At 45.6% G+C, this 26,356-nt stretch overlaps 2 protein-coding genes across 5 annotated transcripts in view; both read right to left on the reverse strand.

Annotated features, from left to right (window-relative positions):
• Nucleotides 1-26,356, reverse strand: part of OSGEP (O-sialoglycoprotein endopeptidase) — a 244,986-nt gene that overhangs the window by 74,453 nt on the left and 144,177 nt on the right. The gene's annotated exons all lie outside the window — the stretch shown is intronic.
• Nucleotides 20,851-25,772, reverse strand: RNASE12 (ribonuclease A family member 12 (inactive)). 4 transcript variants are annotated; one of them, XM_083470863.1, is made up of 3 exons: nucleotides 25,606-25,768; nucleotides 24,881-24,919; nucleotides 20,851-21,739 (listed from the first exon to the last, which is right to left on the reverse strand). In XM_083470863.1, exon 3 carries the CDS (start codon nucleotides 21,649-21,651, stop codon nucleotides 21,187-21,189), a length of 465 nt encoding a protein of 154 aa, XP_083326989.1. In that variant the 5' UTR covers nucleotides 21,652-21,739; nucleotides 24,881-24,919; nucleotides 25,606-25,768; the 3' UTR covers nucleotides 20,851-21,186. The 4 variants fall into 4 exon arrangements, with proteins under 4 accessions (XP_083326989.1, XP_083326988.1, XP_083326987.1 ...); XM_083470862.1 differs by having other exon boundaries at nucleotides 24,881-24,923; XM_083470861.1 differs by lacking the exon at nucleotides 24,881-24,919 and having other exon boundaries at nucleotides 25,606-25,772.

Here is a 26,356-nt window from a genome sequence, read left to right on the forward strand (position 1 = left end):
GCTTGAACCCACAACCCTGAGGTTAAGAGCTTCATGCTCAGTCTAGCCTTAACACATCAGAATTTGAAAGTCCCATTTCTTCCCCACCCACAAACCTCACAGCTATGAAACTACGGCAGTTTGGCCCTTAACAGATTTATCTATTGGGTGCACCACTAGTAGGCAATTAAAAACATTCTTAAGTTTTGTATATTGGATATAGGATTATAAATGTTGAGCGACAAAGTGTAACTTCGAATCTCAAAATGAAATAAAATATTAAGAATTAAAAAAGTAAAAGCCCATTCAGTCCAGCATCCTGTTTCTCAAAGTGGCCAAACCTGAAAGCAAGACCTGAGAGCAACAGCACACTCCCCAGTTGCAATTCCCAGCAGCTAGATTTCCAGGGCATTCAGTCTCTGATCCTGGTGCAAATCCTGTCGCTGCAGCCGCATACTAGGAGGGAAACACCACCGGTTGGATTTCAGCCTGTTTGCTGCACACATCTCCTCAAGGAGACCTTTCACAAGCAAATGGTAGCTTCTCTTGTTTGAAAAGGCACATCGGGGCGGTAAGAATCACAAAGTGAGGTTGGTGGAGGCTTTGGCCAAGTGTAGCTATATACTGGTGTCTTCCTAGATTAAGAAAATAAGATAAAATAAGCATTTCAGGGAAAAACGAAATCTTTCTCTTAAGTGCAGGATCAATATGTATGGGAAAGATGCGGGCTTGAGGCGAAAAAGTTTTGAATGATATAGTCTGCACTTTTTATACAGTGCAACGTATTTAAAAACAATTCAACAATTATTCCGAATATAGAAAGTAACAGTTCTCTACCGCTAGATGGCGCTGATCAGTCATAGAAGCCAACAAGATGCTCAATGTCCTACAATTCCACGTGGCACATAGTGACAGAGGTTGCTAGATAAACTTTTTACGAACCCAATGCTCACAGCTGGCTCGTTGGTCTAGGGGTATGATTCTCGCTTAGGGTGCGAGAGGTCCCGGGTTCAAATCCCGGACGAGCCCTATATTTATTGCAATACTAAACCATGAGTGAACGTTCCTATAGTGTCGGTTTATCTCTTTTCTCCTAAGAAGAAAGTTGCGTACTATAAAAATTCCTTAAAAAACAAAGATTGATCCTGGGCAAAAAAATTCTGTGGTCTGTATTCTGAATCTCTGTAATTCTGTAACATTTTCCTGGTGGCAAGTCCCATTGAACATCTAAATAGATGTGTCTAGGATTGCACTTGAATGCTGTTTTCAGAATATCATGGGTGGAACAAATGAATGCATATTAACAGCATTAATAAAAATAAAACAAAATGTTCCTGACTTCAACTGTTATTAAAAATCCCCACCTGAGTTGTGACCGCCCACCAAGTTGCTTTTCAGTTCTTAAACACAGCACCAAAGTGTGTGAAAAATCATAGAATCATAGAATCATAGAGTTGGAAGAGGCCACAAGGGCCATCGAGTCCAACCCCCTGCCAAGCAGGAAACACCATCAGAGCACTCCTGACATATGCTTGTCAAGCCTCTGCTTAAAGACCTCCAAAGTAGGAGACTCCACCACACTCCTTGGCAGCAAATTCCACTGTCGAACAGCTCTTACTGTCAGGAAGTTCTTCCTAATGTTTACGTGGAATCTTCTTTCTTGTAGTTTGGATCCATTGCTCCGTGTCCGCTTCTCTGGAGCAGCAGAAAACAACCTTTCTCCCTCCTCTATGTGACATCCTTTTCTATATTTGAACATGGCTATCATATCACCCCTTAACCTCCTCTTCTCCAAGCTAAACATGCCCAGCTCCCTTAGCCGTTCCTCATAAGACATCGTTTCCAGGCCTTTGACCATTTTGGTTGCCCTCCTCTGGACATGTTCCAGTTTGTCAGTGTCCTTCTTGAATTGTGGTGCCCAGAACTGGACACAGTACTCCAGGTGAGGTCTGACCAGAGCAAAATAATAAAAGAAGAACCCCGCAAAGCATGTGCAGAGTGTTTTGCTACCCAACCATGTGAGACACATCAAGGATGAAAAGAAAGGGTTTGCAGATCGGAAGTTATGACCCCTTTAAAAAAATTAAAAAATAAACACACAGAGAATTATGCATACCGTATATTGCAACTCAACCAATCCTCCATTTCTTAAAAGTGTTATTAAAATCGGCATCCATACATTATGGCATTAATTTAGAACCATGTATCTTCTAAACACACACACAAAACACTGGGCATTTATTTTATTTCCTTAAAAACGTTATTTTCAGACAGTCCAAATTTCTCAGGCTTTTTTTTTTTTTTTTAAGCAATAACAAACACATGATGACTCTTCTTCAAGCCTCTCCCTTCCTGCACATCAGCTATGGAGTGGGAGGGTGGGCAGACCCTTTTCTGAAGCACTTTTAAAAATGAGCTTTCTGTGGCTATTCATACACTGATTATTATTATTGTTATTATTAGCCTACACCAGACATGCTTTTGTGGTGGAAGTGGAGAAGGTGGATCCTCTTGGAGGTGCGGTACTGTGAGTGTCAGGGTTTAACTCTGGGCTCAGTAGTGTTTGGCCCCCCAGATAGAATGATGGAGTTGTAGAGTTGGAAGGGACCCAAGGGTCATCTAGTCCAACCCCCGCAAGGCAGGAATCTCAGCTAAAGCATCCATGGCAGATGGCCATCCAACCTCTGCTTGGAAACCTCCAAGGAAGGAGGGTCCACCACCTTCCAAGGGAGTCCATCCCATTGAAACTTCCAATAGCCTCAGCTAGCGCAGCCAGGGAAGCTGGACGCTAGCAACCTCTACAGCAGGGATTCGGCAACGTGCGGCCCATGGGCAGGGTGTGGCCCACGAAGACCGTTTTACCGGCCCACAAGCCGTCTGCAAACCGAGCCACCCGCTTGGCAAGTCCCCTGCGCACTGCGGGGACTCGCTGAGTGGCGCCGGAAATCGCGTCTGCGCATGTCCTGACACCGAAATTCGCTTCTGCGCAGGCGCAATTTTTGGCGTAGGGGCATGTGCAGAAGTGATTTCTGGTGCCACGGATGTGTGCAGACACGATTTTTGGCATTGCGCTGCACCAGTCCAGCCCACAGACAATCTCTGTGGGAGTGATCTGGCCCATGGCTGGTAAAGCTTGCTGACCCCTGCTCTAGGGCTGTCGGTTCTCCATTCAATGGTTTAACCCTCTCTCCTTCCCTTGCACCCCCAATTTAAATAATTGATTGGGGGGCAACAGCAGTGGGTCCTGGCAACCGTCAAAGGAAGCTAAGTACAGTGGTACCTCGGGTTACATACGCTTTAGGTTACAGACTCCGCTAACCCAGAAATAGTACTTTGGGTTAAGAACTTTGCTTCAGGATGAGAACAGAAATCGTGCTCCGGTGGCGCAGTGGCAGCAGGAGGCCCTATTAGCTAAAGTGGTGCTTCAGGTTAAGAACAGTTTCAGATTAAGAATGGACCTCCGGAACAAATTAAGTTCTTAACCTGAGGTACCACTGGCCCTATGTGTGTCTGGTGGGAACTGTCATCTCTACCAGATCTGGTCCTACCATGAGGTTGTGTGAGGTGACCTGCAAACACGCAATGTTTAAGATCCCATTCAAAGGCAGCAAGCAGTCAATTCTTTAGTTTTATTGTATTATTATTATTATTATTATTTAGTTTTTTACTTATACTTTTCAAATTTATACATTTAATTAATTTTACAATCCATTTAACATTTCAAAATTTGACTTCCTTCCCCCTCTTTCTCCAGTTCCTTAAATTTATTTTTTCATATCTTATGCGTATCAAAATTCATTTAATTTTCCCATTTGGTTATCAACTGCAAATATATACAATTCATTGTTTTCAGACCCTTAACTGTCATAGCCTTCTTTCTTAGACTTCCTCCTCCTCCCTTCCTTTGTATCCTAGTTGTTAATTATCCCAGCAATTCCTTTCCTTTCCATGTTTCATAAAATTCTGTCATTACATTAACCTAGATTATTTTGCTCTTATCTTTCTATATAAGCATAAACGTTAAAATTTAAAACTTAAGTCTTAACCTTACCAGCTTCTTATAATCATAATATTCTTTCATAATTCTAAGCATCTTTGCTAAAGCCAGGTAATTTCTTCCAACATTTTTCTATCATTCATCAACTTTATAAAACATTCTAGTAATAAGAAAAAGAGGAAAGGTACAACCAAATCCAATTCCCCCCCCCCCAATGTCCCTTCCTCCTGGTTCCGGGTTTTATCAGTCTTTATTCCCATCAGGATGTGAGGGCGATCTGGCTGCGACATCTGTCACCCCATTGATCGCCAGGGTTGATTCGGCTGATCTGGTTGGCTAGGCAGGTGTCCTCTTCCTCCCTCACCGCTCCATGTGCGTCCCTCCCGAAGCTGCGCGCTCGGTGGAAGAGGACGACCATCCCAGATAGAAGGAGTGTACCGTTCTTCGGTCAAGGGTATACGATAGCTGCGCTCCCCTGCTAGAACCTTCAAACAAGAGCACAGCGATCTTTGGAGGCACTGTGATTTCACATGATTTTGCACTGAGATCTTGTCCCGAAAAGAAACTTTTTGGGGTGCCACGATCTTGCACGGTGCCCCCAAACAAGCATTTTCAGATGCTGTGCTCGTGTGTGAGAGTGTGCCCCCCCAAGTGTGTCTTTTGGGCACTGTGATCTCGCCTGGGTCAAGTGACTTGTGCAGGAGCACAGCTGGGAAATCATGCGTCCTGCTGTTATAAGAAAAAACTGCTCCTTTATCCCTTATGGGTATCCTAGAGCCCATATAGAGTCCTTATGTAGGTAGGAGAAAATAACAGAGGGCAACTAGAGGATATTAAGAAGCAAAGCAGCTAGTAAGCATGATCTTTATTAAAACTGTTGCAACAGGGTCCCCACTCACCACACACAGGAGGGAGGAGAGGAACCCAGAACAATGGTGCGCAAGCCCTTATATTGTATAGACCAAGGGTTGGCAAGGTTTACCTCGCCTGGGCTGGTTCACTCCAGTGGAGATCCCTCTGTGGGCTGGATCGTGTGTGCATGAGCGCGTGCACCTGCGACTTTTGGCATCTGCACATGTGCAGACACGATTTCTGGCTCCGCAGAAGTGAATCTCCGTGCCGCATTGTGTGGGGGCTCACCAAACAGGCGGCTCAGTTCGTGGGAGGCTTGTGGGCCAGTTAAATGACTCCCGTGGGCCGCTTGTGGCCCATGGGCCTTAGGTTGCTGACCCCTGGTATAGATCAAGGGAAGTAATAGTGCCACTGTATTCTGCTCTGGTCAGACCTCACCTGGAGTACTGTGTCCAGTTCTGGGCACCACAATTCAAGAAGGACACTGACAAACTGGAACATGTCCAGAGGAGGGCAACCAAAATGGTCAAAGGCCTGGAAACGATGTCTTATGAGGAACGGCTAAGGGAGCTGGGCATGTTTAGCTTGGAGAAGAGGAGGTTAAGGGGTGATATAATAGCCATGTTCAAATATATAAAAGGATGTTACATAGAGGAGGGAGAAAGGTTGTTTTCTGCTGCTCCAGAGAAGCGGACACGGAGCAATGGATCCAAACTACAAGAAAGAAGATTCCACCTAAACTTTAGGAAGAACTTCCTGACAGTAAGAGCTGTTCGACAGTGGAATTTGCTGCCAAGGAGTGTGGTGGAGTCTCCTACTTTGGAGGTCTTTAAGCAGAGGCTTGACAACCATATGTCAGGAGTGCTCTGATGGTGTTTCCTGCTTGGCAGGGGGTTGGACTCGATGGCCCTTGTGGTCTCTTCCAACTCTATGATTCTATGATTCTATGACTTTTGAAGTTGCTCACCCTGTAGCCAGTGACCACCCCCCAAAACATCATACATACATCACAGAAGGAGGTGATCCCCAGCAAAAAATTGAGTGTGTTGCTTCTCTCCTGTCTTCCAGGATACCTGATAATGCCTTACCTGGCTGCCTTTTCTGGGTAGACTGGCCATTCCTTTGAGATGGTAAATATAGTTCCTGAATCTTTTACTCATATTGATAGTGTGCTCCGCTTACAGTGGTGTCCAAACTTTTTTCAAAGAGGGCCAGATTTTATGAAGTGAAAGGCCAACCAAAGTTGCTTAACTTTTTAAAGGATTTTACCCAAGGGGCCAGATTAAACCGACTGGTGGACCAGATTAGGCCCCCAAAACGGACTTTGGGCATGCCTGACTTAACAGATACTTGCCAGACTGTATTTACAGGGAGGTGTAAGCCACTACAGTCCAAAGACAATTGGAAAGCTTTTCCAATTTCCTTCCTCCTTGCAGAGAAATATTTGAGGTCCATTTGGGAGAGTCAAAATCACTTCAGGATTGTTCTCCTGTACTATTCCAGACACGTGGTTTATATATCGTATTTTCTGCTCTATAAGACTCACTTTTCCCCTCCTAAAAAGTAAGGGAAAAGGTATGTGCATCTTATGGAGCGAATGCAGGCTGCGCAGCTATCCCAGAAGCCAGAACAGCAAGAGGGATTGCTGCTTTCACTGCGTAGCGATCCCTCTTGCTGTTCTGGCTTCTGAGATTCAGAATATTTTTTTTCTTGTTTTCCTCCCCCAAAAACTAGGTGCGTCTTGTGGTCTGGTGCGTCTTATAGAGCGAAAAATACGGTACTTATGCATGTGTTTGCCTTGTACATTTATGAACATTTAGTTTTTACATATAAAACCTTAGAATTCCTAAAACACTGGTTTTTGGACTCAGCATGTTGGAGGGTGTGGGATGGGGAGCCTGTAGCCCTCCAGTCGTTGTTGAACTTTCAGCTTCCAACCAGTGTGGGCTGATGGCCAGGAATGATGGGTGTTGTAGTCTAGCGACATCCAATTTCCATTGGCTCTGTTCCTGCTCCTTGACCAACAGCCTGAAATTAGCCAGGTGATGTTTTAACCATAACTTTATTTCAGGGCAAGGAAAGCTTCATAGGTTACATTTCCAGGCTGCAAGGCCTAGGGTGATGATGATTATTTTTAATGTTAGCTATCCTGTTTGAAAGACAACCAACTAGAAATTGTTGCAAGGATGTCTTCCTGCAGCTCAGGGGATTTGCAAGCTAATCTCATAAACACGAGGCCATGTGTTCAAACCTCACTGGGGGCTGCTGTGGTGTTGTCACTGTTGCGCTGCGATTGGCTTTTGCTGTGGGAGACTTCCATGGTTTCCTGGGGAGGCTTTCTTCCGCCCCTTCTCTGTCCACCAGCTGAACAATTCAATTGTTCCTCAGCCCTGCCATTAGCCCAATTACAGATCCTGAGGGACAGAGAGGCGAGAGAGGGCAGAACCGCAGTGGCAGAGCCATCTGCGTGCACCACAGTCTCTGCCGCTAAGCAACTGGCCCTCAGTTGTGGGTAATGTCTGCTGAACACTTGCAGCTTGCTTGCCCAGGCCTGCCCATTCAATTACCGGCCCCTGGGCTTTATTTAGCTCCTTTGCCGCAGGTGGAAGGAGAAATGTCGCTGTTTTCATCTTGCCAGCCAGGCTAGACAAACTGTCAGTTCAGTGAACTCATTAACCCCAACTTTGTGTTAATGAGAAAGGAATTCGAGCAAAACTTCCTTGGTTCTGTCTGTGGCTCACGCTGTGCAAAAAGGGAATCATCTATGCCAGGCATAGGGAAGCTTTGCCCCTCCAGATGTTTTGGACTACAATTCCCATCATCCCTGACCACTGGTTCTGTTAGCTAGGGATCATGGGAGTTGTAGGTCAACACATCTGGAGGGCCGAAGGTTGCCTCTGCCTGATCAATGCTGACACACATGGCTCTGATCACAATTACTCAGTCAGGGGCGTTGAACATGTCCCCCACAAATAAAAACAATAAAAGTGTTTTAAAATGTGTGTTCGTCGCTTGCATTTGGGCTTGCAGTGCATTCCTGCAAATATAAATAAAAACTAAAATGAAATGTTTGCAGCCGACAGAAGGTCTGCACCATACATTTAAACGACAACTGGCGCACATTTAAAGCACGTGACTACCCCTAAAGAACCATGGGAACTGTAGTTTCCCCCTCACAAGTTTCAGTTCCCAGCATCCTTAACAAACTACAGTTCCCAGGATTATTTGGGTGAAAATGATGTGCTTTAAGTGTGTTGCATTGATCTGCTCTGAGCCACAAACATTATCTAATATTGTATTGCATTGATCTGCTCTGAGCCACAAAACATTATCCAACGTGTCTAATATTAGACACATTGAAATAAATAGACAAAAAAGTCTATTATTTCCAATGGGTGTACTGTGGATGCGGCTAACATTAGACATCAACTTTTGAAATTCACATTTCAGTTCCATGATTGAATCAGGCTGAAAGTTAGCTGTGTAGCCCAAGCAGAACATTAAGGCTGAACAAGCGTCTGAACCAGGGACAGGCAGGGGGGAGGGAGGGAGGTTTTTACAGACAATTTAAAACAAAATAAAAAACAGCTTTTCCCTTTTGTTTTTGCGCTGTTGTCATGCTAGCATCATCCAGCCGCAGGTGCACTCCAGCTCATATCCAGGTAACAGACGACAGCAGGAGCAGCGACAATTGCAGCACACCGTCTCAATTGTCTGTAATGATATTCATTTCCTCTCCCCAGAGAGTCGTGGGAACTGGAGCTCAGTGAGAAATCTGAGGCTCTCTAACAGAGAAATTCTCACCACCTTTGCCAGGCTATGAAGATTCCCAGGATTCCTTGGGAGTGGGGAGGCCAGATAGTTAAACTGCTATAATACAAATGAAATTAAATGAAACAAAATACAATCCTGCAGTAAAGCTGACCAAACTCTATAGCAGGCATAGGCAAACTCCGGCCCGCCAGATATTCGGGACTACAATTCCCATCATCCCTAGCTAACAGGACCAGTGGTCAGGGATGATGGGAATTGTAGTCCCAAACATCTGGAGGGCTGGAGTTTGCCTATGCCTGCTCTATAGTGTAGAGTGGGTTGCAGGGAACCGCTAGCCCTCCAGATGTTCCTGAACTACAACTCCCATCAACCCCAGCAAACATACCCAGTAGCCAAGGATGATGGGAGTCGTAGTACAGCAACATTTGGAAGGCCAAAAGTTCTTCACACTGGCAGCTCACTGAGTGACCTTGTGCTAACCACAACCTCTCAGTCTAACCCACCTCTTAGGGTTGTTGTGAGGATAAAACTGGGAGGGACAGAAGCGTGAAATACCCCACCTTGAGTTCCCTGCTGGTGTGATATAAACGGAGCAAAGAAATGGTTTTTTACAAATGTGCCGTAACTGGCTGAACCAACTGTAAAAAAAGTACTGAAAAACCAAGACTGGGTGGGTGAGATGGGAGCACTGCGTTTTAACCACCTAGAAATATTTTTTGCCAAACAAGGGCAAAGTTGCCTTCATTATATATTTTTAGGCACCAGGTGAAAACATTCCTCTTCAACCAGGTTAATACTCCACAGTCTTTTAAATGTGTCTGTGGGAAGGGGGGGGGCAATTATTGTTCTGGTTTTTTGTTTTAATTATTTATTTGTTTTTATCCTGTATTTTATTCTGTGAACTGCCCTGAGAACTTATGATGAAGGGTGGTATATTATTATTATTATTATTATTATTAATAATAATAATAATAATAATAATAATAATAATAATAATACTATCAGAACAAATCAGCCTGGCCTGTTCTTGTGCTTTTAACTGCAGCTTAGAAATCAGCAGCACCTGAGGGCATGTTGACAAAATATTCCCACTAGTTATTGCTGGCACATATCAAGCCTTTAAACCAGAAGGGGGGGACTTTAGCAGTCCAGATGTTCTGGTACTACTAGCCTTATCATCCTTGTCCCTATTGACCATGCTGGCAGAGTATCTATCTATCTATCTATCTATCATCTATCTATCTATCTATCTATCTATCTATCTATCTATCTATCTATCATCTATCTATCTATCATCTATCATCTATCATCTATCATCTATCATCTATCATCTATCATCTATCATCTATCATCTATCTATCATCTATATCATCATCATCATCTATTTATTCTTGATAGACAGATTACACTGTCTGCCAATTAGTTTATGGGCCCAATTCAAAATGCTGGTTTTCACCTATAAAGCCTTAAACTGCTCAGGGTTGCAATACCTCAGGGAGCGCCTCTCCCCATATGAACTGATCTTGATCCTGTGGTCATCCTCTGAGACCCTTATTTGTGTTCCCACTCCATGAGAGGTCCGGAGGGTGGCAACAAGAGAGCGGGGCCTTTTCTGTGGTGGCTCCCCATTTGTGGAATGCTCTCCCTGGGGAGGCTCAACTGGCGCCACCATTATACATATCTTTAGGTGCCAGGCAAAAACTTTCCTTTACAACCAAGCCTTTGGCCTTTAACTATCTGTGGCCTTTTAGAAGTGGGTGAGATGTTTTTAAGTGTATTTCTCTTTTCTCTTGGTTTTAATGTACCTATGTGGGGCTTATTGTCTGCCTGTCTGTTTGTAAGTCATTTTGGGTTGCCTTAGGATAATCTTTCCTGACCAGTAGTGGAAATACCAACACATTAGAAGACAGATAAACTGCGCCAATGATTTGTTTTCTTTTTAAAAGGCTTTTATAGCATCCACCATTGCTGCAGATCCCCCTCTCCCCAATTAAAAATGGATTTTATCTGAGGCCGACTGATAGCCTCTTCCAATGCAGCAGGTTTAAAAGCCACATTTGTTGCTGCTTGTTTATTGTTAATGGAAAAGTGGCCTATAGATATTCTAGATATAGTCAAAGGGCAGAGAGGGTTGCCAAGTTTTGAACAATGCCCTGAACAATGTGTTGAACAAAGGTTTGAACAATGTTATGCGACTAAAAGCGATTTGATGCACTGCCCATTTGCGGGTAGTAACATATCTTCTCACTCTGGCTTCATGTTCCTCATTGGCTGGGAAGTTGGGGTTGGGATTGATGGCCTTTGAGTACCCTTTCAACTCTGTAATCCTGGCACTGCTAATCTCTTATAAAGAGAAGGTTGAATCTGGCGCCTGCCCCCTTTTTTCATGCCAGGTTAATACTGAAATGGCTTTACTGGAACAGAAACAAGAACACCAACTAATTCAATAAATAATAATTTATTTTTGCTGAATCGAAATCTATATTAAGTTAGGACAATGGCTCATGAGGCCAAAATGTCACAAAAGAGTGTGCAAGCTTTTGAGTTTTCCAGAATTCTTCATCAGCATAGATGGCAAAAAAGTAGAAGTCGGAGGGAGGGGGAAGGGGAAGGGGGCGTGAAGCATCAGAGTCTGTCATCTATCCTGCTGAAGAGTTATGGGGAAGACAAAAGCTTGAACACTAGTATTTTATGATGTTTTTGTTAGCTTAACAAAGATATTATGCTAATGTGGACTTTGCATTCCTGCCCCCGCTTGGGCTAACACGACAACTTTTTGCTGGGAATATAACACTGCACAAAGTTTATGCAGGACACCCTCAGCTGAAATTAAGAACATCCTGGAGAACAGAAGAACACGATTAGGGGCTTTAAAAAAACCACACTCTCTCTTAGTTTGGGTAAGCCATAAACAAGATTGCCAGCTAGCTCCAAAATAAAAAGTTGAGCCAGCTCTGGTGCCTTTAACCACAGCTTCCTATGAGGCTCTTCTGAGTAGGGCAGGGGTCTGCAACCCGCGGCTCCGGAGCCGCATGTGGCTCTTTTACACCTTTGCCGCGGCTCCGGGGTGAATACTAGCGAGGGGAGGAGGCGCATTGTGTGCCCCGACACTCCCCACTGTGGCGGGCGCTGTACTGGCTGTGACGTCGCATGGGGGCGGTGCGTGCGTTAGTCACGCACCGTCCCGACGTCACCTTCCCGCCTGCCCCACTACATTGTAAGGGGCATGTACGCTGGTCACTGCATTGAAAGGGGGCGTGTACGCTGGTCACTGTTTTGAAGGGGAGTGAAGAACACACACACACAAAAAGGTAACTTGTTAATTTAACGTTTATTTCTATGAGGAGGAGTAATTCTGAGGGGTCAAACAAAGAAATAATAAAAAAGTGACAAAAAAGTTATTTTTATAATGATGAGTTTTGCGGCTCCCAGTTTTTTTCCCTTCAGAAACGGGTCCAAGTGGCTCTTTTTGTCTTAAAGGTTGCAGACCCCTGGAGTAGGGAGATGACCACCTCTTTATGACCGTAGACCAAGTTGTTGTCGAAGGCACAGGCACTGCAAGCGGTCAGAAAAGTTGGCAATCCTGCCCAGAAATCAGTTGACCAAAGGAATTCCTCCTCCTCTGCAGTACTATAGATTCTTATTTCCCCATCTCACTCATGTCATTAAAGCTGGGCTCATCGCCAGCATTTCTCGAGAGCCCAGAGCATATGATCAGAGCTCAGTGAGAAAGAGCAAAAGTCACCCCCCCTCCTCCTTAGAATATCCCCAGTTGCGACAAAGTTTCCTGACAAACTTTTGCAAGATTTAATGAGGTCTCTGGGCTGGCATCAAAGCACCTGTTTGGAAGAGGGAACAATGATTGAGGGCCTGGTATCCCGGGGGGGACGCGATTCACAAGAGTACCAATTATCTCTCCTTGGTGCACTCCGGGGTGTGATTAAAGCCGTGCGGCCTGTTCGTTTCCGTTGGGAATTAGGGGAATTGAGGAGGATAGTGGCTAGATTGTTAGCTACATAACTGTGCCTCTCTTGGGGTGTGTGAACCTGACTGCTGAGGTTAAAACAAACACACATACACAACTCAACTACAAGCAAGAATTGGGATGCCATGAACATTCATTATAGGATCATAGAAAGGTGACTTTAACAGAATTGGCCTGCCTAGACCAATACTTTGACTACTCCAATGGGCAGTGGTTCTCAAGGACATACGGTCTATCTACAGCTGTACTGCCTGCACGGACTGGCAGAAACTCTTCAGGGCTCCAGGCAGAGGGGTCTCCCAGCACTACCTGCCAGGGGGTGAACCCGACACCCTTCTGGCATGCAAAGCAAGATGCTCTATCGCTGAGCTACAGCCCAGCAACCATGGGCAATTCTTGGGGGGAAAGTGACTGGGCTTGGGAGCCGCCATTTAAATTGCCCACAATGCCCCAGTGTGATGCTACACTGGGAGGAATTGTGGGAAATGCAAATGGTAGTCTCTGGACCCTGCTGCATTCTGCCTCCAAGTAAGGCAGAGGGGATCCGCCGATGGAGTGAAGCCACTTTGCCAAAGGCCCCTCTCAAACCTGTGTCACATCCATCCCAAACATTTAACACACATGATTTCTCCCCCCAAATCCTGAGAACTGTAGTTCAGTAAAAGTGTTGGGAACTGTAGCACTGTGAGGGGGTCAACTACAATTCTCCATATTGTGGGGGGGGGGGCACGCCACCACTATTTTAGTCAATGAAGACACAAGCCTAATCACCTCGTCCTGGCCCAGATATAAATAAGCCTTTCCCCCAACTAATGAAATCTTGCTCCCTGAAATATACTCGGAGTTGAGTGTTGATTTCATGTTCTTTATTTCAGCTCATGGTAAACCGTGAGTGCGTGAGTCCTTTCCCCCAAATCCTCTGGCTATATATACATTATTTACACAATGGGTCCTTTGTGATTGGCTGATTCAACTCCTCTCCTGGAGCCTGATTGGGCTGCTCGTGCAGACCAATCAGGTTGCTGCCTTCTAGGATCTTACTTGTCTATTGTTCTAGGATCCAAGCTCAGTACATAACACTCCCACACCATAAATGTAAGCATAAAACACAGGGCTTCCACCAATGAATCCTGTGAACTATAAGCATTCCTCCCATCCACCCCCAGAAGTACAATTCCCAGCACCCTTAGCAAATAGTTCCCAGGATTATTTGTGTGTGTGTGTTTGTGTGCTTTAAATGTTTGGATGCCAATGCCAAATTTACAATGATCCATAGAAAATAATTTGGGGGTGAGTCCCTGGGCAACCCGTGGTTTAATGTGTCCGTCCAAACTGTATAATGGCCCATATATAACCAACTCTCCCTATTTATCAGGGATAATCCTAATTCTCTGATCACTGTGTACATCATTATTCCCCCTCTTGCCCCTTTATGGAGGCCTCGTTGAAATGTTGCCAGTGTGAACTGCCAGAGCTTCCCAGGTTCCCTAGAACCACAAGTTGAGGAAACAGACACATCATTTCTACCATCAGCATGTGCACACCCCAAGGTTGCAGGTCCGATCCCCATATGGGACAGCTGCGTATTCCTGATCCTCAGGGTCCCTTCCAATTTTACAATTCTCTCCTCCCCTCCCCGTAAATACGGCACCTAGGCTTTTATTATATAGTTCAAACAGATAACATGTGTCAGAGGCTGCCTCAGGTCTCAGCTCACAAAAGACCAACGCCAAGCTCTTCTTATATACAAGGATGTTTATTGCAGTTCATTATTGGTTCCACAACCGAGGCGCGCAGCCCCGCGTCTCTAACGTCAGACATTTGAAGTCCCCTCTGAGTCGGTCCCGCCTCTACACCAACTTAAGAGGCTTGTGCTAGACCACCTCTTCCTGTCTTTCCTTTTCCGCAGGGTCTTTCTGCCCCCCTGGGTTCCTTCCCTCCTGCTCTCTCCTGAAGCGGATTCCTCAGATGCCTGTTCCCCCCTCCTTCGTGCTTTGGGGCTAGGCTCCTCCTCCGGGCTTTCTCCATTTCTGCGCGCCTCCACATTTGAACTTGGCGCGCGTTCGCTACCCCTGACCTTCCTCTTGACACTTACACTACTCCCTGTACTACTCTCCGCCTCTTCCGGCAGGACGTCCTGCCCCGATCTCCTTCCCCTGTCTCTTTCCTGCTCCGCTCCGTGTGTCACACTGGGAACTCCCCTCTCTTCCCTTCGTTCCTGCTGGGAAGCCGGCCCCGATCTCCCACTCCCACTCAGGGTTTCCCTGCTGCTTCCCTGCTCCTGGCAGGTCCCCCCTGTGACCCCCCTTGTCCTGACTAGGGGCGCCCCCTCCTGAGAATCCTCCGATTCACTTGAGAGACTCATGGAAGATCTCAAGTCATTGTCATCCTCTTCCTCACTGTCCTGGGATTCTTCCTCGTCGCTCTCCGTCTCCTCCCTCACCTGTGCCTCTGTCTCTGAACCCCTGACAACATGTAAACACATCCGTAAGCATTTGTTGTTGTTGTTTAGTCGTTTAGTCGTGTCCGACTCTTCGTGACCCCATGGACCAGAGCACGCCAGGCACTTCTGTCCTCCACTGCCTCCCGCAGTTTGATCAAACTCATGCTAGTAGTTTCAAGAACACCATCCAACCATCTCATTCTCTGTCGTCCCCTTCTCCTTGTGCCCTCCATCTTTCCCAACATCAGGGTCTTTTCCAGGGAGTCTTCTCTTCTCATGAGGTGGCCAAAGTATTGGAGCCTCAGCTTCACGATCTGTCCTTCCAGTGAGCGCTCAGGGCTGATTTCCTTCAGAATGGAGAGGTTTGATCTTCTTGCAGTCCATGGGACTCTCAAGAGTCTCCTCCAGCACCATAATTCAAAAGCATCAATTCTTCGGCGATCAGCCTTCTTAATGGTCCAGCTCTCACTTCCATACATCACTACTGGGAAAACCATGGCTTTTACTATACGGACCTTTGTTGGCAAGGTGATGTCTCTGCTTTTTAAGATGTTGTCTAGGTTTGCCATCGCCTTTCTCCCAAGGAGCAGGCGTCTTTTAATTTCGTGACTGCTGTCACCATCTGCACTGATCATGGAGCCCAAGAAAGTAAAATCTCTCACTGCCTCCATTTCTTCCCCATCTATTTGCCAGGAGGTGATGGGCCCAGTGGCCATGATCTTCGTTTTTTTGATGTTGAGCTTCAGACCATATTTTGCGCTCTCCTCTTTCATCCGTAAGCATACAATGGATAAATGTTTATTTCCCAAAGTATTTTGAATGGAAAGAGTATCAGACTATAATATTCAGAGCTGGGAACAAACAAAATTTGAGAAATAAAACAATTCTAAGGCACCACTCAGCCCATAGCATGTAATCAGCATTGGTTTATTCACGTGCTAATTCTGTTGTAAGCTGTGGTTGATAAATGCCTCAACATCTGAGGAAGTTTACATAACAAAAGCCAGCGTCTTTTCAAGGTGATTCACTAACAATTACAAGGAAAACCTAAATGGCTACTCCTGACTCAGCGGCACACAGCTTAGCATTTCATCATCAACAACATCATCACTTTTCCAGGGTAAGCTGTGCTCAGAAGTAGCTCAACACCAGAAAAATGTTTACATGACGAAAAACAGCACCAATTCAAATTGATTCACTAACAACTACAAGGAATAAATAAAAAAATTCCTTCCAGTAGCACCTTAAAGACCAACTAAGTTAGTTCTTGGTATGAGCTTTCGTGTGCATGCACACGAAAGCTCATACCAAGAACTAACTTAGTTGGTCTTTAAGGTGCTACTGGAAGGAATTTTTTTATTTTGACTATGGCAGACCAACACGGCTACCTATCTGTAACTGGAACTACAAGGAATAATATATTGTAAATCGCAAGCAGAGGATCCCCTGGGCATCTTATACTACAACTCCCATCAAAAATGGACCATGTTGGGTGATGGGCGTTGGAGTCAGCCCCCCCTAAAGCTGATGGGCTTCGCCATTCAGTATGCACGCGCCACATGTCATGTGATCAGTTATGTGGGAGGGGCTTACCTGGGCCCCCAAAATATTTCATTCAAGTTGGCACCCTTGATGCTGGTGATTCACACATGGGTGAGGGAATTGTGCTCTGGACGTCCCCAGAGACACAATTCTTAATTACCGTTTTACAGGCCCTGAGTTGGGGGAGACGAAGTAGATCAGGATCTTTTAGTGGTTTGCAGTAAAGACAACAGGGTTCTGACTCCCAGTTTGCTTAACAACAGCAACGGCCACAACAGACAGACTTTCCCCACCTAAATTAGGCTGCTGTAATATAGCTCAGTTGCTGGAAAGAGTGTCTGCTTGTGGACTTCTCTGGTTGGCCACTGAGACAAGATGCTGAACCAGATTGGCTACTGACCTGATAACACAGTGCTCTCCCGATGTCCTGATGTCAACTGTCTCAGTGAGTTGCTGTGAACCGCTACTATTTGTGTGGCTACGTAGGATATTGAGCAGGGGTCAGCAACCTTTTTCAGCCATGGGCCAGTCCACCGTCCCTCAGACCATGTGGTGGGCCAGACTATATATTTTTTTTTTGGGGGGGGGGGAATGAATGAATTCCTATGCCCCACAAATAACCCAGAGGTGCATTTTAAATAAAAGGACACATTCTACTCATGTAAAAACACACTGATTCCCAGACCGTCCGTGGGCCGGATTTAGAAGGTGATTGGGCCGGATCCTGCCCCTGGGCCTTAGTTTGCCTACCCCTGATATTGTGGAAGACCCACCAGGAATTTGTAGACAGGGTGATATCTGGCTCAGGGCACCAGAAGCCCGTTGGGTCATTCATTGATATGGGGAGCAGACAGATAATTGCAGGTACCATTTAGTATCTATAGGAAATTCAATTCAAACTATCCCATGTCCAATGGGAAGATTGGTTTCCATGCACCCCAATTTCTACAAATTTTTTTGCTCCATTTCTGCAGGGCTGAATGATGTGTGTGTTTATATATATACAGTGGTACCTCTGGTTGCGAACGGGATCAGTTCCGGAGGCCCGTTCGCAACATGAAAAGAGCGCAACCCGCAGCGGTGCATTTGTGCACATGTGGGTTGCGATTCGCCGCTTCTGCGCATGCAGGCGACGTCATTTTGCGCTTCTCTGCATGTGTGAACGGCGAAACCTGGAAGTAATCCTTTCTGGTACTTCTGGGTTGGCATGGGACGTAACGTGAAAGAACATAAGATGAAGCGGACGTAACATGAGGTATGATTGTGTGTGTGTGTATACAGTGGTACCTCGGGTTAAGTACTTAATTCATTCCGGAGGTTCGTACTTAATCTGAAACTGTTCTTAACGTGAAGCACCACTTTAGCTAATGGGGCCTCCTGCTGCCGCCGTGCCGCCAGAGCACAATTTCTGTTCTCATCCTAAAGCAAAGTTCTTAACCTGAAGCACTATTTCTGGCTTAGTGGAGTGTGTAACCTGAAGCGTATGTAACCTGAAGCGTATGTAACCCAAGGTACCACTGTATATATCTGTAAAAGCAAGACCCCTAATTGTCAATTAGCCATAGCCAATACTAATCCTACTGAAAGCAGACCCACTGAAGTTAATGGGCATGGCAAACGTTGACTCCTGACTTTCAATGGGTCTACTCTGAGTAGGACGAGTGTTGGCTACAACCCCACTGCCTCTTTATCTTACAGATTTATCCAAGGACGGTCTTGATTTTGCAAATCATCCTCATGGGTTTGATTGCTGCTGGACAATATTTACATGCCAGGCCGATTTACAGAGGTACTGTAGAGCTAATCGAGCTCTTCAAACGCAGCGTTTATCTCTGTCCGCTCTTCTAGGTTGAGCTCCAAATTCCCACCAGTAGGCGGCGTTGAAGTTCAGTTCTCATAAGAACAGCAGCGTACACGTGGAACGCAACCAATTTTCCAACTTTAAATAAAGGGTGCGGAACTTACTCGTCAGCTGGCTCGTTGGTCTAGGGGTATGATTCTCGCTTTGGGTGCGAGAGGTCCCGGGTTCAAATCCCGGACGAGCCCAACTTTTTTCTTACAAATCACTTTGACATGCTGGCTGGGGGAAATAGCATAAAATCACTGGTTATGGATGGTGAACAGAATGGGTGTTTTCTCCCTGTTCTCTACAGAGGTGGGTATGGAGTTGAAAGAGAGTTTAAAGAAAAATAAAATAATTGCAATTTTAAACTCACGTACGAGGGAGCAAACTCTTGAACGAAGTGGCGCTAACTTCCGAGTAAGCCTACATAGGATTGCGCTGAAAGCAATGCTAGCCCACAGATCTGAGTATTTTTACACGTTTTTAAGGCAAGTTTTATAAATTTGTACTAAGCAATACTTATATACATGACTGAGCATATTATAATTTGCGTGTGTGATATTGTAGAAGATAGGGTCTCGGCTCTGGTGTGTTTTTGCTTTTACCAATTAGTTTGCATTAGCTTTCCCTTCCCGATTCAGTCCCCCTCCTCTCCGCTGCTGTTTATCTAGGAAGTTTTAATTAAGTTATTTTTCTATTGTGGTTTTAAAAGTTGTATTGCTAGCCTCCCTGGGGAGCAACTGTGTGTCGCGGGATCTATCATCCGAGTGATAAAAAAAATGTGCCAGAAAAATATTTGGAAGACTTCCCTCTGTCCAGCAAAACCCGGAAACCTCTAGACTCCAACCTTTCTAGAGCATTGGACTAAACAGCTTTTGTGTACAAGGCTCCATAGCTCAGGGGTTAGAGCACTGGTCTTGTAAACCAGGGGTCGCGAGTTCAAATCTCGCTGGGGCCTTTGTTATGCTTGCACCAGCAATAAACTTCGTAAAGTCTCCAGCCATATCTATATAATCCAAATTGTTGTGCTGCTGCTATATTCGTCGTCGCTTCCAGTCTTTTGAATCTGGTTAAATGGGCTCTAATCTGACGGTCTTTTAAAAGGGCAATATAGTAACTTCCTTTCCCATAGTCCTGTGACAAGGCATGGTAAGACTGGGTTTTGGTTTTTTCACGATTTAGATCGCAATCCTCCTACCTCTTCTTTATTGTGGGGTTGTGTGTGTGGAAGGGAAATTAGATCCCGAGAACTAAAACCAGGAAAGAGAAGTTGATAATTTTGTGTGCTCTGCAAAAGGAACTGGAGGACGACTTACAGTGTTAAGTAGTGTGTATGTTTACTCACAAGTAAGGAGGATCGCTGAGTTCAAGAGCCAGCCCTGTTGACCCGGTGCAACGCCTATGCATGGTTTTACTCGGAAGTAAGGATCACTGAGTTCAGGAGTAAGCCGTGGTGAAGTCCCAGGGAATTTAAAAGGATTTACTTCCGTGTAAATATGCACCGCCGGATAGGCTTGCCCCGATAAACCATTAAAAATATAAAAGGATCAGGCGTGGCAGGATTCATGGTCTCCTAGTGGGGTGGAGGGGAGGCATTCTGTACATGTTCAGAGAAACTCATTTTTTATTTAAAAAAAGTCCTAGGGTGAGTCAGTGTTATGATTCAAAACACATCCGGGAGTTTAAACTCAGGATTTCGAGGATTCATTGTATTTTTCTTCTGCATTCCCCCTACCCAAAATAGGCGTCTTGCTTTTCTACAACGGTGGAGGAGAACATCCAGTTCAATCTCATCCCTAAATAATCATCTCTTGGCCCATGCAGATAGGCTCGCATTTCTCCCACCTCTGTTACAAATGAGGGGGGGGGGAATCAGGGAGCGGAAGAAAGTTTTTGATCTAGCAATAGGTTGCTTTTTAAAAGCGACGACTGCAAAAAGTTGGCAGCAAACTCGCAGAGCAGGAAGGAGAACACGGCTGTTGCCACTAGGAGGCACCAAAACAGAAAAAGACACCTTCAGAGTTTTCGGCAAGTGGCCGGCTCGTTGGTCTAGGGGTATGATTCTCGCTTAGGGTGCGAGAGGTCCCGGGTTCAAATCCCGGACGAGCCCTGTTTTTTTGAAGTACTATCAAGAAACCTGCGGGAAAGGCATTAGAACCTCGGAATAGTGTTTTCATCAACAGATCGCGAGAGTTCTGCGTGCGGGAAAACTCACGCCAGGTTTACTCTAGAGATACAGAAATTGTAGGGAGCTCCCGGGACCTCCTGAGTTCCACCTGAGGGAGAAATGTCCCTAGTTTACTCTAAAGATGTACATTGCAAGGGGAGTCTTCTTTTTATGCTCTTGAAACTACTCATTGTCCAAAACTTTGTTGTTGTTGTTTTTAACCCCAATGCAATATTGAAACCAAAGAAAGGAAGCAAGTCAATATCAATTTCGGCTTATTTTTTTTATTTTCAACATAAAATATGTGAAAAGCGAGAATTTTGTTCTTAGCTAATGGAAGAAACGGTAGGAGGCAAACGAGAGAGAGAGAGAGAGAGAAATCTGAAGACTACATTCGATAAATTATCTTTTCTTCTCGAGGTAAAAGTGGAATAGGTGAACTAAAGTGAGATTTTCTTTTCAGTTAATAGAAGAAATGGTTAGGAGGGAAAATGAGAGAAATTATATATATATATATATATATATATATATAGAGAGAGAGAGAGAGAGAGAGAGAGAGAGAGAGAGAGAGATATACATGGATTGTTTTCCCTGGCTCCACACATCACAGGTCCTCCTGCTCCACATCAGCTGGGACTTCGGTTTCCAAATGGACGGGATATCCCCCTTCACAGGCTATGATAATCCTTTCCGTGTTATCGGTCCCTTTGTAACTGCAGTCTGGGGCCCAGGAGCCCTTCTGAAGTTGGCACAGCGTGAGGAGGAAGCTGGCATTGCTTTCCCGGAGGTCCCCTGTGGTGGGTACCCCACCCTCGCCACAAACAAGCTGGATCTTGGAGGTGTCCGCATGGACGAAAGTGTTGAGGTGCTTGCAGTGGTGGGAGGTGGCCAGGTCGCGGCGCTTCATCATAAGGTTGCAGTAGCTCCGGGGGTCAGGAGCCTCCGTCGTTGGGAAGTCAACGTGCTGCCTCAAGAACTTCTGGTAACTTTCCGCGCTGGCCATGGCCAAGCAGGCCGCCAGGAAGAGGAGTGCCGTGGTCAGCCCTGGACATGGGCCTCTCTCTGCCATTGCTGTCCCCTTTGTTGTTCTTTGCCAGGTGATGGATGGTAGCCAAGTGAGGTAGGAAGGATGGAGGTGGTCTCAAGAGGCTTGGTTCCTGAGGTGGGAAGAACAATATGGCACCCCCAAGGATGGTAAAAAATAAACTGGCAAATTAATGACTTGACAATGCCCTGATCTTTAATGCTGTACACATGCCCCATGCCATGGATCTTGACCACCCCCCATTTCAAAATAGAAACCTCTTCTCACTGGAAAAACCAACCACTATAAATAATACCACATCATTGCCTGTTGTTGTCAGGGAAATTCTCAATGGGGTCCTCATAAGAGGGGCCTGCTACATCGTGTGGCGAGGTAGTTCTAAAGCAGTGGTTCCCAACCTGATTTTGGCCATGCCTCACCTAAGCATCTCTAAAATCCTGATGCCCCTCTGTGACATATAATTATTATTATTCAAAAAGTGAAGTTCTATTCACGTGGAGGAAGCCTAAAAGGCCATTAACTTGGGCTAAAGAAGCTTCCAAATTGCCCCCCATAAAATTCAAATTGCTCCCCCTGTGGGGCGTCTGCCCCACATTGGGAACCACAGTTCTAAAGGTTATTGGGAAGTGGAATTTGCCCTGAAGTGCTTATTTGAAATTTACATGTTAATACAGTTTTATCTCCATAGAAAGTCCCGAAGGTGCTATGCTGCAAGGTGCAATCCCTAGCAGGTGGACTCTGAAGCAGCTTCCTGATGATCAGTCAAGGCACTCAAAGCATTTAATAAGAACATAAAGATATTTCTGTTGGTTCCAGCCAAGGGTCTTTCTCATCCAACACTCTGTCCTCACAGTGGCTGACCAGATGGTCCTTCAAGAGGCCTGCAAGCAAGACCTGAGTACAAGTATTCAGAGGCATATCACCCCTGACAGTAGAGGCAGACTATAGCCATTGTGGCTAGGACCCTTTTCCTCCAGTCTAACCTCACATGCCTTTAATCACTGTGATGGGCATAATAATGCCACCTCTAACTTTGTAAATAGTAGGACTGGAGACGTCCCAGATTTCCTTGCCCCAAAATGCTCTACCCAGGTTGACGCTGAAGCTTTGGCACAAGCTGTGGCTGAGTTTTAAGATGTGGCCCATCTGAGGACTCTTACATTGCTTCTGTCATGGATCCAGTGGCGTAGCGTGGGTTGTCAGCACCCGGGGCAAGGCAAGTAATTTGCGCCCCCTAACCCGTGGATTTGTGCCCCCTAACCCGTGGATTTGCACCCCTAACCCTAACCCCCAGATGTTGCGCCCAGTGCGGCCGGCCCCCCTTGCACCCCCCACGCTACGCCACTGCATGGATCAAGTCAAAGTCCAAGCCTTACCTGAGTTGGAGAACTGGGCCAGGCTCCCTCTGCCAAGAGCAATCTGTCCCGCTCTGCTTTTATACAGGGAGCCCAGCATGACAAGGAATCAAGGACACTTTCAAGGAAAACTTTGCAGATGACACAGGGAGGAACAAACCAACCTACATATTTCCAGCCTCTGACTCAACCCTGGCCTGGGGCGATTTGTAGCACAACATCTCAAGTGTGGCTTAGTCAGCCTCCACTCACTGACAAGTCAGTTGAAGTTGATATCACTGCTTTTACATCATATTAGATCCAGATGGGTTAACACAACCAGGAATAGAAATGGTCTGGGGATCTTTTCCCTGCTTAATATAGGCAGCTTTCAAAACTGCTCCTCAAAAATGTAACTCATGGATTTAGTTTTTGGTGTGCAGGGTTATGGGAGAATATATCATGCTGCTGCCCCCCCCCCCCAGCATGGGTTAGTACTTAAAGGATTGGGAGCACAGACCCATGTCACATAATTGTATGAGTTGACTGTGGGCAAATTAAGGGGGTCTCTATATGGGATTTTACTGGCTCTGCACTCTGGGCGCACTCCCAGCTACCTTGTATGTGAAACCTTTTGAAAAAGCGTTTGTTTTTAAAAAGAGGAGGGATGGGGCAGTGGAGATGGGGTGAAGCAGGCAAGACCTGGGTCTTTGGCCCCTTGAGCCAGCCCCTAACAATGTTCCTCCTGCTCCCACCGTGGGAACTAACATCGGGGTATAGGAAGCATCACAGACAAACTGTGCATTGTATCCCTGTTGTATGGTGAAAAGTCATAGCTCAGCAGAACAGCATCTACCTTGCATGCAGAAGATGCTATATTCAATCTCCAAGTAGGACTAGCAATGTCCCCTGCCTGAACCCTTGGACAGCTCCTGCCCTGCTGTGCAGACCATGCTGAGCTAGGTAGACCCCTGGTCCTTGTACAAAGAACACCTTCCTATGTTCTCTTCATCCTTGAAGTGATGGAGTTCCTTCCTTCTCTCCATCCCTATCTATCAGCAATGCTTCAAGGTATTTCTTGTTCTGGAAGGCTTGTTTTGCTGGACACATCCACACCATCCATTTAAAGCAGTTTTGTACCGCAATAACAGCCACAGCTCCCCCCGCAAAGAATCATGGGAACTGCAGTTAAGGGTCCTGAGAATCATTGGGAGACCCCTTAAAAATCACTGTTCCCAGCATTCCAGAGAGGGGAGGGTCATGACTGTTATCGTGTATAGGAGTGCTTTACATGAATTGTGCGGGTGAACTCAGTTGTTTTTCCAAACCACTCTGAGTGCTTCCAGACTGTCACTATTCTTGAGTGGGATTGAGTCAAGAACCAGCAAACTCAAGTCACACAGTTATAGTGGATTGGGAGGTCTTGTGCCACAAACCAGCTTCCCTCAAAGATTGGACTTTTGGTGTGAAGGAAAGTGATGGGGAAAATGCTCTGGAAAGTGTGGGATAACACTTGCTCCAACGCAATGCCATCTAACCTCCCAGCAAACACATCAGCATGAATGCTCATTGGTAGCCAAAGCTGTCTGGTTTCCCTGTAATCAGATCATGATAAATACTCAATAAAAATTATTATTGGAAGCACACCCTGGTCTGACATACATCGTTAAGCAGAGAAGGGTTCCATTTCTTAAACCTTCTTTCTGAGTCTGCGCACACACCATAGAGATAAAGCACATTTAAATCACAGAGCTTCCCCCAAAGAATCCTGGGCACTGTACTCTATCCCTCATAGAGATATAATTCTTTTCTACAGCATTAACATCCCACCCTTCCTTACCCTAACTACTTGGTCCTAGGACACAGGGCACTTTGCACCACAAATACACATTTTAACCCCTGGAGTTCTCAGTACTCACCTTGTGTCAGGATGTGTCCCGTCTGCTCTGACACCATCGCTGGCTATGAAAACAAGGAAACCAATAGCGCAATGGGCGGGGAGTGAGAGAGTTAATGACTCACGAATCGGCTGCCAAGTCAGAGCAACCGGAAATACCAGGGATGGTTCCTGAGACAGCAGCGCAGAACATTACGAAATCACCGAAGGTTTCCCCACCTTGTCAAGCATCTCTTTCTCAACATGAGGACTAGAAACTTTGTGTAAAATAAAGGCTAAGGCGAGGCTTGTTGATTTCCTAGAATTAAAGGGATGTCTAACACACAGCTTAATACACACGGGTCTTGATTAGAGTCTTAGATGTGGAAGTATGACGCGCGGCTTTAACACACAAGCCTTAATTAAATTCTAACACTAGCTTGGTCCAGAATTTAGTCTTGCACCCATGAACTCATTACACTATCTTTAGTAAATAAAAAGTAAAAAATAAAATACAAAATAACTCCCAAAGGGCAATTGATTGGGTGTGGAGAAAGAAAGAAAAGGGGGGGGGGAAGGAAGGGGGGGAATGAAATGGAATGTCTGCAACCCTCACAGTGCACATTTTATTGTTTATAGACCTGTCCATCATAGCAGACTCCCAAAATGAAGAACTGATTAAGTTTACTGGGATTTTATATGCAGCACAGAAAAGGCAAAGTTGCGCGCGCGTAAGGAAGAGGACAGAGACTATAAAAGAAAACAAACCTGTCTAATCTCGCCATTGGTTACCTGGCAAGATAAATGAATTTCAGCACGGATCCTAAAATAAAGGATAAGCTGTTTTACTTTCAAAACAGCAGCAAGCAAGCTTTCTTAGGGCAGGTTCTCTCTCCTTCTGCTCCTTAGGCAAACCGGGCAGGTAGAACAGGGAATGCGCTTATCCAATCAACTTCCGGGAGGTGGAGCTAGGGATCCTGCTTCTATCCAATGGGCGACTGGTTTGCCCAGAGCCTTAACGTGATCAATGCAATGCACAGCCGAGGCAGGTTGTGTATCTGTCACCAGCAGCTGATGAGCCTCGAACATCAATCCGAAAGGGAAGAGAAGGTGGGAACGATCACTACCGATGGGGAGCAAGTTTCAGCGTCTGGGTCTGGGACGGCTTTGGCCAGGCATATCTCACGTCTTCTGCTGGAACCTCCTTCACTGGAGGTGTTTGATCAGAGGTTGGATGGTCATTTGTCAGGGATTATTTAGCAGTGATTCCTGCACTGGGAGTCCCTTCCAACTCTTTAATTTTATGATTCTAGGATGAACCAGTAGCTGATGGGAATAGGGAGGCAATTTACCCAGAAAGCACCTCAGGAATCAAAATCTAGGACATAAAACAAGAGCCTTTTTTTTAATAATAAAAAAAAACTTAGTTACCTGCTAGGGACTTTCTTTCTTTCTTTCTTTCTTTCTTTCTTTCTTTCTTTCTTTCTTTCTTTCCTTCCTTCCTTCCTTCCTTCCTTCC

The sequence above is a fragment of the Podarcis liolepis genome (assembly GCF_965112155.1).
Source record: "Podarcis liolepis genome assembly, chromosome: 13".
Taxonomy (NCBI): domain Eukaryota; kingdom Metazoa; phylum Chordata; class Lepidosauria; order Squamata; family Lacertidae; genus Podarcis; species Podarcis liolepis.

What these genes read in the sequence shown, in the direction of transcription:
- RNASE12 (XM_083470861.1), bottom strand. Translation starts at nt 21,651, where the DNA reads ATGGCAGAGAGAGGCCCATGTCCAGGGCTGACCACGGCACTCCTCTTC.